Source organism: Ricinus communis, chromosome 8 (assembly GCF_019578655.1).
Source record: "Ricinus communis isolate WT05 ecotype wild-type chromosome 8, ASM1957865v1, whole genome shotgun sequence".
NCBI lineage: Eukaryota > Viridiplantae > Streptophyta > Magnoliopsida > Malpighiales > Euphorbiaceae > Ricinus > Ricinus communis.
This window is the reverse complement of record NC_063263.1, coordinates 6,755,908-6,770,536: the sequence shown is the minus strand read 5'-3', so window position 1 is coordinate 6,770,536 and position 14,629 is coordinate 6,755,908. Positions and strand designations below refer to the sequence as shown.

At 30.0% G+C, this 14,629-nt stretch overlaps 1 protein-coding gene across 1 annotated transcript; it reads left to right on the top strand.

Annotated features, from left to right (window-relative positions):
* Nucleotides 1-1,971: 1,971 nt before the first annotated feature.
* Nucleotides 1,972-4,141, top strand: LOC8260450 (protein TIFY 10B). Its single transcript, XM_002529154.4, has 4 exons — nt 1,972-2,404; nt 2,764-2,956; nt 3,310-3,560; nt 3,680-4,141. The coding sequence occupies exons 1-4, from the start codon at nt 2,251-2,253 to the stop codon at nt 3,889-3,891; spliced, it is 810 nt and encodes a 269-aa protein (XP_002529200.1). The 5' UTR covers nt 1,972-2,250; the 3' UTR covers nt 3,892-4,141.
* The last annotated feature ends 10,488 nt before the right edge of the window (nt 4,142-14,629 follow it).

Sequence of the window (14,629 nt, the reverse complement as noted above, 5' to 3'; positions counted from 1 at the left end):
ATAAGTCAAAACCGGAATATATATTGGCGAGAAACGTGAAAGAGCAATATTTGCCTTTGATTAATTCTCTAATCACACGGGTCCCACGCGACAGTCGGTCTCGTCGGCACACGTTAATACTAGTCACGATACTCCCTTTCACCTAACTAACTGCGTTAAGTGACGATTTCCGTCTGTGGCCAAAATGACTTAAATGGACATCCTCTGCTCTCGTATTGCCAATTTGCACCCTCTTAGTATCATAAGAGAGGTTATCCACCAAAAAGAAAGAATCAAAACGTACCTTCTGATTAGGTCTCTTTATATTTAGAGAACTGTTTATTTTCTTTTTCTTTTTCATGAAACAGGAATATTTTATATTTTATTGTTCTTACATTTTAATATTCTACTATCTATTATTATTATTATTATTGATTTGTAATCAAAAGTATTTAAAAGATATTAAATATTAATAATAAATTCATTTTTATAGTTGATTTAACTATAAAGATATTTTTAGAGATTTTATAATTTTATTTTAAAAATTATTACATTAGTAATATTATAACTTAATTATCTCATTACTTAATAATATTAATTTTTAATGAAATAACAACTTTAATACTAAAAATAGCAAATAATTAATATACTAATTAATAAATTGCATTTTCAATTAAACAATTCACTTTTAAAACATAATGTATTAATCACATCTTTTAATATTATTTTATAGAAACATAATTAATATATTAGTTAATAAATTACCAAAATTTTAGATTTATGTGTATTTCTATTCATTTATTAATTTATTAATTAATAAATATATTTTTAATTAAATATTAATTCTAATTCTAAAAAATTATATATTAATTATATATTAATACTATATTAACTAATAAATAATATTCTACTAAAATAATGATACTAATTCTATCATAGAATTAATATATTATTATATTTAATTAGTTCTAATTAGATAATAATTTAAATCTAAGAAGTAACATTTAAATTATACTTTTAATATTATATTTAATAATAAATTAATATTCTAATAATATAATAATTTTTAATTTTAAAAAATAGTAATATTAAATTAAATTGATAGTATTAATTTATATAATATTAAAAATTAATTAATAAATATTTTTAAAATATTTTTATATTATTATATTAATAAAATTTTTAAAAAATTAAAAAATATATGTAAAAATAGTTGGTTAGTATTTTTTTTAAAATACTATAAATTAATATTAGATATTAAATTTTTTATTAAATTATATTTATCAACTTAATTTTATAATTAAAATAATAATAACAATCGTGCAATGCATAAATAAAAGACTAATTAATATTAAATTAAAAGTCTTTTTTAACTATAGATAATATATCAATATATTTTTTAATAAATATTCTCATTATCCGTGTCTTTCATAGAGTTCTAATCTATATAATTGTTCTAACAATTTTGGTTAATACCTATCAAGAACTAAAACATTAGAACAACCTTATAATGTTACCCTAATATATATATATGGTATTAATTATGTATTATTATTTAAAATACACTATTATGTAAGTTATATATATAGAAATTCTTTTAAATAAAAAAGTGTATTCTGTTTTAATTTTCAAATTAAAAAATTAATTACGGTTTAAATAACAGTAACGCAATACGTGAATAATCGGGCAGTATAATCTAAATTAAATATGAAATGGAAGCCCCGAAGGCCCTTTATCACATCTATGATTATTCGCACATCTGAATATGTCTGGCAGGCAAATAATGTAATTATAGGGAAATCCAAGAGCAATTTCTAAGAAAGTTCTCACTATCCTTCCCAACTTGACTTGTTCTTCATATACCTTTTTTATTTTATTTTGATATATTCCTTGTCAATGCAAATAAAACGTGCTTGAAATAAACCAATAAAATTAATGCACATAGAATTACAAGAAAAAGGAAATTGTTTATTTAAAAATAAAAAGAGAAAGTAGTACAGCTAATGGGCTAATCAGGTTCAAAGAACATGATAAAGAACCCAAGCCCCCATATATATTAATCCTGTTTTCCTACCCAAAACCAGCAGTCACCAAAGAGTTAAAAAGATATTATAGTTCTGAAGAAGATATATTTTTTCCAAGAAAGTTAAAGATTTCAAAGAGAGGCATCAAGAGATCTTTCTTTAACGAAGAATTGTATGCTGCGTTCGGGAAGGAATTTTCTTTTTAGGAAAAAAAAAACACAATTCTGGAGAATTTATTCAGAGAAAAATGGCACACTTGGTTCAGAGGTCCGGCAAGGCGGTAGCTACTGAGAAAACAAACTTTGCCCAGACGTGCAATCTGTTGAGCCAATATTTGAAAGAAAGAGGCAGCTTTGGAAATATTACCTATGGAATAACCTCGAAGCCTGAAGCTAATAAAGGTACCTTCATCATACTGGTTTTTCTTTTTCTTGTCCTTTTCTTTTAGGTAAATCAGAAATTTAGTTTTAAATCTTGATTTCTGTGTTGCGATTATAGACCGCTTCCGTGATTTTATTTGCATTTCTCATTTGAGGTATAAATTTCTGGGCTGTAGTGGCTGCTTGCCCCGGAACCATGGAACTATTTCATTCTTAGTGTTCTGAATCTGAACCAAAAGAAATATTTATGTCACGAGATGCGTATCTTAATTGTATTTTCTTGGTGAATAAATATGTACAGTTTATAATTATAAAACTATTATCAAGTTTAGATCAACAAGGTTGCTTATATTGTCTGTTTGGTAATAATATTATCTCAGGTCCTGAAGCATCAAGGACACCTGCAACAACATTAAATCTACTTCCGAGCATGGAAAATCCAGCTGAGAATTCATCAAGACAAGACTATGTTCCATCTACAAACATAAAACCCATGGAATTGTTCCCACAACTGGTGGGGTTTTCTTCTCAAAATCCTGTTGAAGGTTCCACTAACAAGGCTGCAGATTTGAGGTATGTAGCGATATTTTTCAGATTAACTAAGATCTGTATAATTATTGAGGTACCATTTATCTGTTAGAAAGAAAGAAAAAGAAAAGGAAATAAAGTTGTTTCTGGGTTATTGTAGTTGAGATGGTAATATTATATTGACACCCTTCTATTGGTACTATAAAACTAAATGCTTTAACCAATGTTATGACATAACAATAGTAAAGGGTATCAACAGAAATTGTAGTACATGCACGTGTATAAAATGTCTACACTAGATACTACTAACTAGAATCTGGAAAAAGATATAATGAAAAGTTAAAAGAATAATTGATGTTAATTAAATTCTAATACCAATATTGCTTTGATGATATCAGGAAATCTTCAAAAGGAGATTCCACAACTGCACAAATGACTATATTTTACGGCGGACAAGTTATGGTATTTGATGATTTTCCGGCTGAGAAGGCCAAAGAGATCATAGCTTTAGCTAGCAAAGGAACATCTAACACTACAAATGGATTTACTACAGCTTCTGCCGTGGAAAAAGCTAATCAGTCAGCCATTGCTCCTCCCCCCAATAAGGTCCGGGAGGGACTTCAGTTGCGACCTCAAGCTGATGATTCAGGTACGTATTTATGCATGCTTTCAAACTCGAGACCTCACAGCTATATATTTTGATTCTTTAATCTAAAATCTATTATTAAGCCTTGTAATGATGATTTTGTTTTGTTGGGTTTCTTGCAGATTTGCCTATTGCTAGAAGAGCATCACTGCATCGGTTCTTTGAGAAGAGGAAAGACAGGGCGGCAGCAAAGGCACCATATCAAATAAACAACCCATCATCGTCACCTCCTCCTCCTCCTCCTCCTCGTCCCAGACATGAAGGAGAAAGGAACATCGTTTTTATTGACTTAGAATGCCAAACATCAGAACAGCAGCTTGACCTCAAGTTATAGTTATTTTTGCTAATCATCCTATACAAACTACGTAATTAGGATACTGTAATGACGTTTTAATTTAAGTCCCAAGTTCTGAACTATTCTTGTTAGGTTCTTTTCTCTTTTTGTTTTGCTTTCCTATTATTCTTTAATGGTGAAGAGCTTTGTAATTAATTTAGTTAACTTCTATCAACCGTATTCTTTACAACTTGTATTAAGGGTAATCATTTCATTATTAAAGATTTCAAAGTAATTCTTGAATTACTTATACTGGCTGCTGCTGCTGTTTGATTTGCTAATAACTCTACGTTATTAATTGATTTCAGTCTATATATATGGTAACCAAAAATTAAATTAAATATAATAACTAAAAAAATAAAAAAAAATAAATTTAAAACTGAAGGAAATTTCAATAGGATAAATATCCACATATACCTTTGGTGTAACACTATTAGAAGGTTGATTTAAAATTGTAAATAATATTTAAATGCTCGTGAGCTCATCAAAATGTAAGAATTTGAGAAATCTTTGATATTTAATGCAAACATAATTTATACATAACTATACTTGGAATACAATTAATGAAGAAACCATGCATGGCATTCAAAATCTGAAAGAAGGAAAAGAGGGAGATGAAGCAGAAGGTGAAAGAGGTAAAACCCCTGCTCAAAGACTGTTTATTGAAACTCAGCCTGACTGAATGATTTTGTCGTTACAGAAAAAGACTAAGCAAATAAAACACCATTCTTGCACATTCATATTTCATCCAGTGAAATACATAGCCCAGCTTCATTTTTTTTGCCCCAAATTCATAATTCAATCTACCATAATACTGTTCAATTAGATTAAGTTTCTCCATTTTTTTTTCCTTGGAAATTCTTGAAATATGAAAGAATTATCCTCCTAAGACATATATAAAATTGTGAAGAAAAATATAAACAAATAAATTTATTGAGTTATTTTGATAATTTATTAATTTAACTTAATAATAAATAATAATTTATTTAGTGCAAATCTAATTCTAGAATTTCAACTCTATTAGATTTTTAATTATTAAGTATAATTAAATCTAACTGTAGCAATTCGGTTTTATTAATATTTTCAATAGATAAAATTTAAAATATAATTAATATAAATTTGTAAATAAATTTACTATAATTTAAAAATTATGTCAATATTTTGTAAGCGATGATGGGTGAAAATAGACATAAATAAAAACTATTAATTCTAAATCACTATACAGAATACTGAGTAGCGATCACTAATTAGGATACTCCTTGATTAGCACATTAGTTTAAATATATAATTTGACATAACTTAACCACTTATCACCAACTTAATCATTTTCTTTTCAAAAAATTTTAATAGAAAAATTGACCAAGATCTTATATATGTCTTTTAAAACGAAGGGTTAATTATTAAATACATGAACTCCACTTATGATTACCTATAAATATACCAATTCAGCAAATTCCCATTGATAGCATATCTGAACTTTTGACAATTATATCATCCTCGAGCCTATTTAATTAAGATCTCATCTTACTAAAGAGAAAACAATAACTGTGTTTGAGAAAAATCCTATGGGGGCTTAGTTGGTTGGCTCATGTATCTTCCCAAAGGCTTGAGCTCTGTTTTGTTGGAGGCTTGGAAGTCAATAAATAGGCAATTTCATGCCAAGTTTGAGAGTTGCATGATCGGACATCATTGAATTTCAATTTGAAATAGAATACTCTCAAAATTTTAGTTAAAAGGTATTAGTAAATCTCTTACTCTCAGTTTTCATACGAATAGAAATCTGACCTAAGAGTGCTTATATGCAATTGCATTTTCATTGGTTTGGCAAAGCCCAAAATTCTGAGAAATTGTTGGAGTTGTTCATGTCATGTTAACTCTAAGTACCAAATCAATTATTCTTCATGATTTTTCTTAATCATACAGTTTAGTTTGGGATTTTAATTACAGATGCTATGGGTTTACTTTAATATGCGTGTATAAATATATTTTATATAACCATATATTATACATTAAAGTCCAAAAATGGAGATGGATAAAGTTACTGAAAAGGCTAGCTGATTCTTTAGTAAGTAATTAAGGGAGTGTGGTCATCTGTAAGTTTTGATCATTTAATAACTAAATCAATTAATTACTATCTACTAATATTAATATCCCTATATAAGCACAAAGGATATATAGTTTTTATACTGATTAAAGTACATTTGGAATTAATAAATAAAAATTAGACGTTCATTTGTGTCTTATACAACCGTAATTATAGATATGTTTGGAATTGCGGTTGAATGTTAAAAAATATATTTAAATTTTTTATTAATATAATTAATTTTTAATTTTTTTATAAACCATTTTTTTCAAACCTATTTTTAGAGAAAGTATTATTTCACATGCATTTCGAAAGCAATTTTTTAAACTTAGAAATCATTTAAAATAAAGCTTGAGGTTGAAAAAGCATTTTCCAAACTCAATGGTAAACTCACCTTATATAATTACTCATCCTATATGATTATAAAAACAAGTTTATAAATAAAATATAATAGAATTTTTAATTTTTAATATTTAGTCATTATATTATAAAAATAATAACAAATTAGATATTTTTAATTGTCTTTCTTAACTCTTTTAATATTTTAAGATTTTATTAGTGTATTAATATAAAATTATTTTAAAAATATTTATTAATTAATTCTGATATTATATAAATTAATACTATCAATATAATTGATATTATTATTTTTTAAAATTATAAATTATTATATAATTAAAAAATTAATATATTAGTGAATAATGTCAAAATTGATGTCAAGATTGACGGAGACTTGAGTACTACAAATTCTTGAATTTTTCTCCAAGAGAACTAAAGAAAATGATATTGCTTCTATTCAGATCTCATAGATTTTACTTCTTATTTTTTTTTTCTGGTAGCACACATACAATAAAAATTGATGTGCAAGTTTGACAAAATTTATAATAAAATTTTGTTCATTTAATAAGGGCACCAACATATGTATATTTTCTATTTTACATTATATTACTCTTGTTATCAAATAGTTTATTTGGATTTTCTAGTCGAATATTTTCCTCACTTTATTTCTTTAACTTTTGTTTGGCTAGCTTATTCAGGTTCTCTAGTCAACATGATCTATTTCTCTAATAGTATTTGAAACGATCCAAATTGACTTGTGAATTTATTTTTTCTGAGATTTGAACCCCTTTTTGTATTTTCGAGCTTAATTTCTTCTTTCTTTGATATGGAAGTTTTTCAGCCTGATCTAATTTTTTTTGGAGTCAAATGCAATAATTCTTGCATTTTTCAAGATTAGAACACTAATTTTTAATCTCTTCTAATTTTCGGGAGTCCCTGCTTCAAGGTTGTTATCTGATAAGAGATGAACTTGGCCTTTTTGCTTTGTTCTTAGTGTGTTGAATAACTCTACTACTCAATCTTGCATGTCAAATACTATTTTCTTTTTCCTTTCTCTTTATTTTTTTTTCTCTTCAAGAGTTATATTATGCGTAGTAGAAATGTACCTAAGCTTATCATTTGTGCCAAAATTAAATAAATCAATTCAAATAGAATTAATGTCAAACATGCTCATGTAGTAATAATCACAATGCACAATTTCATTAAGATAAACATTATAAAACAAGCAAAAATCAAAGTTATATCATTGATCATAGCTTGAAGCAAAATCATATTATTGTTTTAAAATAAAATAACAGTTGAATATTGTGATGCTTCATCATCTTTAGATGGTTGGTCTTCAATCTCTCTAGCTTGATAGTTTCCCATGTACCCTCCGGCTTGAGCATTTTTAATTTTCTTTACTTGTAAATTGTCATCATACAAGCCTGTAAATGTCTTGGGATTCATCATTTATTGCTTTTCCACCCAAGATGGGAGAACATTTGGAATTACCATTCAAACTCAATCATTTTCAAAAGGTTTGTTCTTTATTAATCCTGCTTTGTTTAACCATCTAACCAAGAAGTCAGAAAAATGATTTATTGGCTTTTGCTTTGTCGATTCTAAATCCGTTATAGAGACTTTTAGGTGAGCTTTGTAGTCGCATTGCTGTACAAAAGCATCATGACTTGATGGGCCTTTCCAACTCATGATATCAGTTTATAACTAGCCCTTCTAATGAAAGTACAAAAAGCTTGATGATTTGGGTCCTAGCCAAATTAGTAGTACTCATGATAGTAGCATATTGTTTCAATGCACCTTCGGATCTCCAATTCTATTAAACTGTTGCATATCATGCATGTAAAATTTGAGAGGCAAATTATTTTCTCCAATCAGCATCAGTTCATCAAAATTAAAGGTTGAATCTAAACCTTGATCTTTCAATATATCTTGCATCTCGTCCAACCTTTTAGTCATCTTTTGCAGAATATTAGATTCCATAATAGCTTTTGCAGTATCTTTCTTAGATTGTTATAGCGTGTAGTCATTTAAATTCCATAGGTGTTCACCATGTGCTTCGACATCATGAGTAGTAGTCGCAAGGGCAATAACAGTCTTTTGGGTAGTCTGTTTCTAAAAAATCTTAGCCAAAGCTTGCTGGAGTTCCTCTTGGATCATAATCCTTAAGTCAATCATGATTGCAGTCTTGATAGCATCAATGTCTTGCTTACGGGCTATCTTTATTTCAACTTTTCAAATGCTACTTCTTAGGCTCTTATCTTAATTGCTAGTGACATGGACCCTCTTAATATCCATTCTTGTCTTATTTGAAATTAAGGATGATAATCTGAAATAGCTTTAAGACAAAGAGTTAGAGTGATATATGAGATGCATGGTATGCATGATACACATGAGATGCATAAAGGTTAGAAAACATAAAGACAAAGTATAATACAACCATCCTTCCAACCTTATTACTCCCCCACACGGTTCAAGGTGAGTCTCTGTTTCTTAAGATATTGGGTATGGGCTTATTATCAACATGGGATAATAAGTACAAATGCGCATGCCAATAGCTCTCAAAGCATATGAAAGCAGACAATGTAGTATTTTCCAATATAAGAGTAAAGCCTACATATATTTGGGTTCAAGGCCTGACATCACATGTTTTGGGCCAAGGGCCTCCAAGATGTTGGCTTAAACACTTATATGGAAAAATATCTCAAACAACAAATAATTGGATACCGGGGGAGAAGACTATTATCATTACCATGGGCTGAGTCTTGGGTAAGAATAAAAAGCTCCCACAAGTAAGAAATATCCTTCATTTGCCCGTCTCTCCACTCAAGGGTCCATATAATGGAGGAAACTTATTACTTGTGAGGGATAGTTAGCCAGTGTCGTGATTCCAAGGTTCGAATGGAGCCAAAGAACTAGTAATCGACGCCATCGAGGCTATAAGGACTAAAGTGCTCAATGTGTGAAAATGGTGCAGTGATGCAATAATAAATCATTAAATAATAAAACTGAAAATAATGATACACTAGAATCAACTTCTCTTATCCCCAGCAGAGTCACCATTGTGGGTAGTGGTTTGGGGCGTGCACCCAAGTGTCTCTAGCGACTATGACACTGCAAGGCTTTTTAACCTAATCTAGAACATGCTAATTAGTCGCAAAGACTAGCACAGAGAAATAAAGTCGCTGGCCAAATAATTTTCTGGGATACTTTTACAAATTGAGTGGTGTACTAGATTCTACAAGGAAGCTTCACCACATCTAGAGATGGATCCGGAAGCCATCTTCCTTATTTTGTATCTCTAGTTTCAATTTTATTACTTAATGGTTATTCCCTATAAATACAATATAAATATTTCTACACATCAAGCACTATAACACGTGAGGTCTACCTAAGTCTAGCGTATTTTAGTTTTAGCTCAATTCCGCCCATTTATGTGGTTAGCCTAAATTAATTGTTCAATTATGTACAAAGATGCCCATATACTTTAGCTTAATTACAAGTTATACTTTTGATTACCGGTCTTTTAACATAAATGGACTACTTTTTATGTTTAGGCCCAATAGAATGATCTTATTCGAATGTGATCCACTAGTTAATTAAAAGCATGACAAAACCCACTAAGTCTATATGGACTTTAGTTTAAGCCCAATTTACTAATATTTAACCTAGTGGACTATAATTTACATACGAAGCCTAAATTTTAGCCTATGTCTAGGTATTCAATTTTAATTTACAATCAAACATCAATTATTTGCCATTCATCCATCAAAATAAAGTAAAAATAAATCATAAAGTAAAGAAAGTAGTAAACCTAAATTATTATAACCATTCTTACAACTAATAAGCTTAAAAGATGACTAATCTAAGTCCAAAATGGCAAAAAATGACAATAGGGCTCGAAAATTGCGAAAATGACAAATTTGGAAAAACTACTGACGTCTGACATCACTGAGCCGGTCGACTCTAGGATTTTTGACTAGGCCGACTTGATATTTTTGGTGCTCCAACTCCTAAATATGCGAGATACATACATGAAAAATACATAAAAATATTTAGAAAACGTAAAAGATATCAAATAATACATGAATAGACTTATTTTTAACATAAGGAAAATCAGATTGAAGAAAAAGAAAACTCATAGTAAATAAACATGGTAGTTTCCAAAAAGCATGAACATTATGCTAAGCATATGAAATTAATAAGACTTAGATCTAATAATGTAAACACATGTGAATTATCATCAAAGAAAAACTAACATGGTGATCTATTCATTTATAGCATAAGATTATCATAATGTAAACTCAAGAACACATAAGTTATCATATTCAAAACCCAAGAACATATAAGTTATCAGATTCAAAATCTAAGAATATAAAGTTATCATATTCAAAATTCAAGAATATAGAAGTTATCAGATTTAAAATTCAAAAACATAGAAGTTCTTGGATTCAAAGCCAAAGAACATAAAAGTTATCAGATTCAAAACCTAAGAACATAGAAGTTATCAGATTCAAAACTCAAAAAATATGCATATCATATAAACATGCAAATCATGCTAAATCCTAATTCTAACATATATAACATTAAAAATAACAATCATTGAAAGAAACTACAAAATTCTAGCATGTTTCTAATAACAGAAAGATAAAAAAAAGGTAATAAAAAATTATAAATAATAGAAGAATGATGATATGAATGCTTTAAAACCCTCAGATTGTCATTGTAGTGCAGATCCTTGAGTCTTAGGTAATGAGGAGGGAGTTGAGTCAAAATAGGTTAGGAATCTAGAGCTTTAAGGTTTTTGTGTTTTATTTTTGAGAGTCAATGTATTGCTAAAAACTTATTGTCGCTTTGCTGAAAATTACCCCCATAAGCTTAGGGCATCCTATTCTATTTATAGGAAAACGTTTAAGGAACCCGAAGAGCTTTTGATGTACATTCTCAACTTTTAATGAATATCCATAATTAAAATATTTAATTTTTGGATTTATCAGGAGTGTTTATTGATAAATTCTGAATAAATCATGGAGAATTATGAAAAATTTGAATATTTATCAATAAAATATTCTAAAAGATGTATTCTTACTAATTTTGGCATCTTAAATCGAAAAACTACGTAAAACGACGTCGGATTTTAGTTTCGAAACCAATCGGGACTGTGTAGAGCGAATCGACCTTATACAAAGCCGACTGGCTCTATGCTGAGCCTATCAGCTCTGGGTGTAACCAATCCCACTATACACAGAGTCGATTGGATCATGGGCTAAAATGTTTTTAGCTTTTTTACGCTTTTGTCCCTAAACTTTTAAAATTTACAATTTTACCTATTGAATTTAATTTTTTTTATCAATTTAGTTCAAATTGATTCCAAAAAATAATTTTTGGTTCAATTTTTTGTAATCCTAATTGGGATTTGACCGTCCTCAACCTCTTAAAACTCGAGAAAAGTAGCAACTTTCATCATCAAGTTTTTCATAATTCTTTCAATATGTAGATCCAAAAAATGGGTGTTGACAGTTGGGTTGAGAATATTATCTTCCAACAGAATCATAATGACAATGTTGGGCCTGAGATTGCTGGTGTGAAGAAAAGGATTTGGACAGGGTATTTTATTGAAGCCTAGGGCAACCAAATGGTTGTTGACATTAAACATAATATCTTAGCTTTCCATGAACAACTATAGATTGCAACAATACTGGAATATATTCCAAATCAACTATTATATTGGCAAGACTTCTTAATCGAGCCTGTTAGGAACAATGATAAGCGTTAGCTAGAACTGTTGTGGTCTAGCCAATCCACGTGCAGTATTAGCTTTAAAAAATCTGATTAATTTACTCAAGTCGGATTTTATTTTCTTAATGGAAACATTAGCCCGCATTATGAAGATTGAGGAGGTGAAGCGTAAGTTAGGTTTTGCAAGTTGTTTTGTTATCAATAGATAAGGGAGGGGAAAAGTTCGTGCTTTCATATTTAAGGGATCTTGCTTTTATATAGAAGGATTCTATTACTTGTTCAATGCTTAATCACTCAAACAATTACATTGGTATAAAAATCTCTTCTAATAGTGATGTTAACCCATTCTTATGGTCATCCCAAAAATAATTTTCGTTCTTCTTCATAGTCTCTTCTCTGAAAGCTTTGTGATGATTCTAGTCTTCCTTGGTGTGTGGTTGGAGACTTTAACAATCTCTTGCATGAGGAGGATAAAAAGAGTGGTGGAGTGCACCCATAATGACTTTTTCATGGCTTTGTAATGCTGTCTCAGATTGTATACTTACCGATATTCCTTTGGAGTGGCACCAATTTACTTGGGAACATGGACAGGGGACTCCTAATTGGGCTTAAGAGAGGCTTGACTGAGCAATGGGTAACAAGACTTTCTTTTCTCTATTTCCAAATATTTCTTTGAAGAAGTTTATTTCTTTTGTCTCGGACCACTCCCCTTTGAGTTTGTTTATTAGTCCCATATAACGTCAAAAAAGCTCTTACCATTTTCGGTTTGAAAAGTCTTCGCTCCATGAGAAAGATCTTCCTATGATTATGAAAGAAAGTTAATGGCTATCTGGTTCAGTGGAAATAGTGGAAAAATTTCAGTTGTGTTCCCAAGACTTGTCTTGTTAGAGTCGTGTTATGAGAAGGCAATTTAGGGACAAAATTGATAAGTGTAAGAAGGCGATCCAGTCCCTTAGATTATCATCAGATGCTAGTGATGTGAAGCTATTAAAAGAGGCGAATGAGAAGTTCTCCATGCTGCTTATTCAAGAGGAAGCACATTACAATAATGTGCAAAGATTTTTTGGCTAAAAGACAATGACTTGAAGGACATGAAGTATTTTCAGGCAGTGGCGTTGCTGCGTAGAAAAAGAAATAAGATTGTTGCTTTAAGGGATAAGACATGGTTCACGGAGCAAATGAGGATTTGTACGATTGTCAAAAATTATTTAAAGGGTTGTTTGATGTTTCAGGTGGTTTAAATATTGGAAAGCTTGACTATGTTGATTCATGTGTAGATGATTTTGATAATCAAAGGCTTATGGCGCTCTTTACTATCGAGGAATTTAAGACTGCAATATTCCAAATGTAACCTAACAAATTTCCTGGGCCAGACGGGTTCAATCCTGTATCCTTTTAGAAATTTTAGTATCTAATTGCTCCTTATATTATTTCAGCTTGTTCCTTATGGCTTGAATGACGGGTTTTTCCTCGAGGTCTTAATAATACTATAATTATATTAATCTCAAAACATGATTTGCCTTCTTGTATGAAAGAATCGAGACCTATTTCCTTATGCAATATTTTATATAAAATAATTGCTAAAGTTTTGGCTAGCTGTTTAAAGGTTTGTCTTTCCAAGTTGATCTCAGATTCACAATCAAATTTTGTTCTTAGTCGCTCAATTATTGATAACGTTATTGCTGCTTTTAAGTTTATTCATTTTATGAAGAGAAAAACTAGAGGCAGGCATAGTGCAGTGGCTCTTAAGATTGACATCATTAAGGCTTATGACAGGCCAAGCTGGTGGTACCTTAAGAATATAATGCGAAAAATGAGATTCTCTAGCACTTGGATTGATTGGATCATGATGTGTGTATCCACTGTTCAGTATTGGATATTGGTTAATAAGGAGTTGGTGGGTCCTATTCTACCAAAGCGGGATTTGTGTCAAGGGTGCCCGCTTTCTCCATATTTAATTATCTTGCGTGCGGAAGGGTTGTCTGCTTTGTTGAGGAGAGTTGAGCGTAGGGCTGATATTCATGGTTGTAGAATATGTAGAGGTGCACCTACTATTTCTTATATGTTCTTTACAGATGATAACTTCTTTTTCTTTATTCATCTGTTCAAGTTGATAATATGAAAAGTATCCTTAATACTTATGATGCTCATTCCGGTCAGGCGGTTAATTATACAACTATGAGATCTTTTTTTAGTTCTAATGTACCAGATAATGCTCGTGATGATATTTCTATGCAGCTGGGGGTTTCTTCACGGTTGGATATAGGAAGGTATTTTAGGTTCCTTCATTAATTGGCAGGAAAAAATGCAGTATCTTTGAATTTTTGCATGATAAACTGTGGATAAGGCTTCAAGGATGGAAAAACAAGTTCTTATCACAAGTAGGAAGAGAGATTATGTTAAAAGCTGTTGCTTAAGCTTTACCCACTTATTCTATGAGCATTTTTTTACTTCCTGTCTTCCTTTGTGATGAACTGCAAAAAACGATGAATTCTATTAAATGGAGTATGAACTAGATGTAGGTAGACATATCAATTGGCTTAGTTCGAACATGTTATGTGTTTGAAAGGAGTTTGG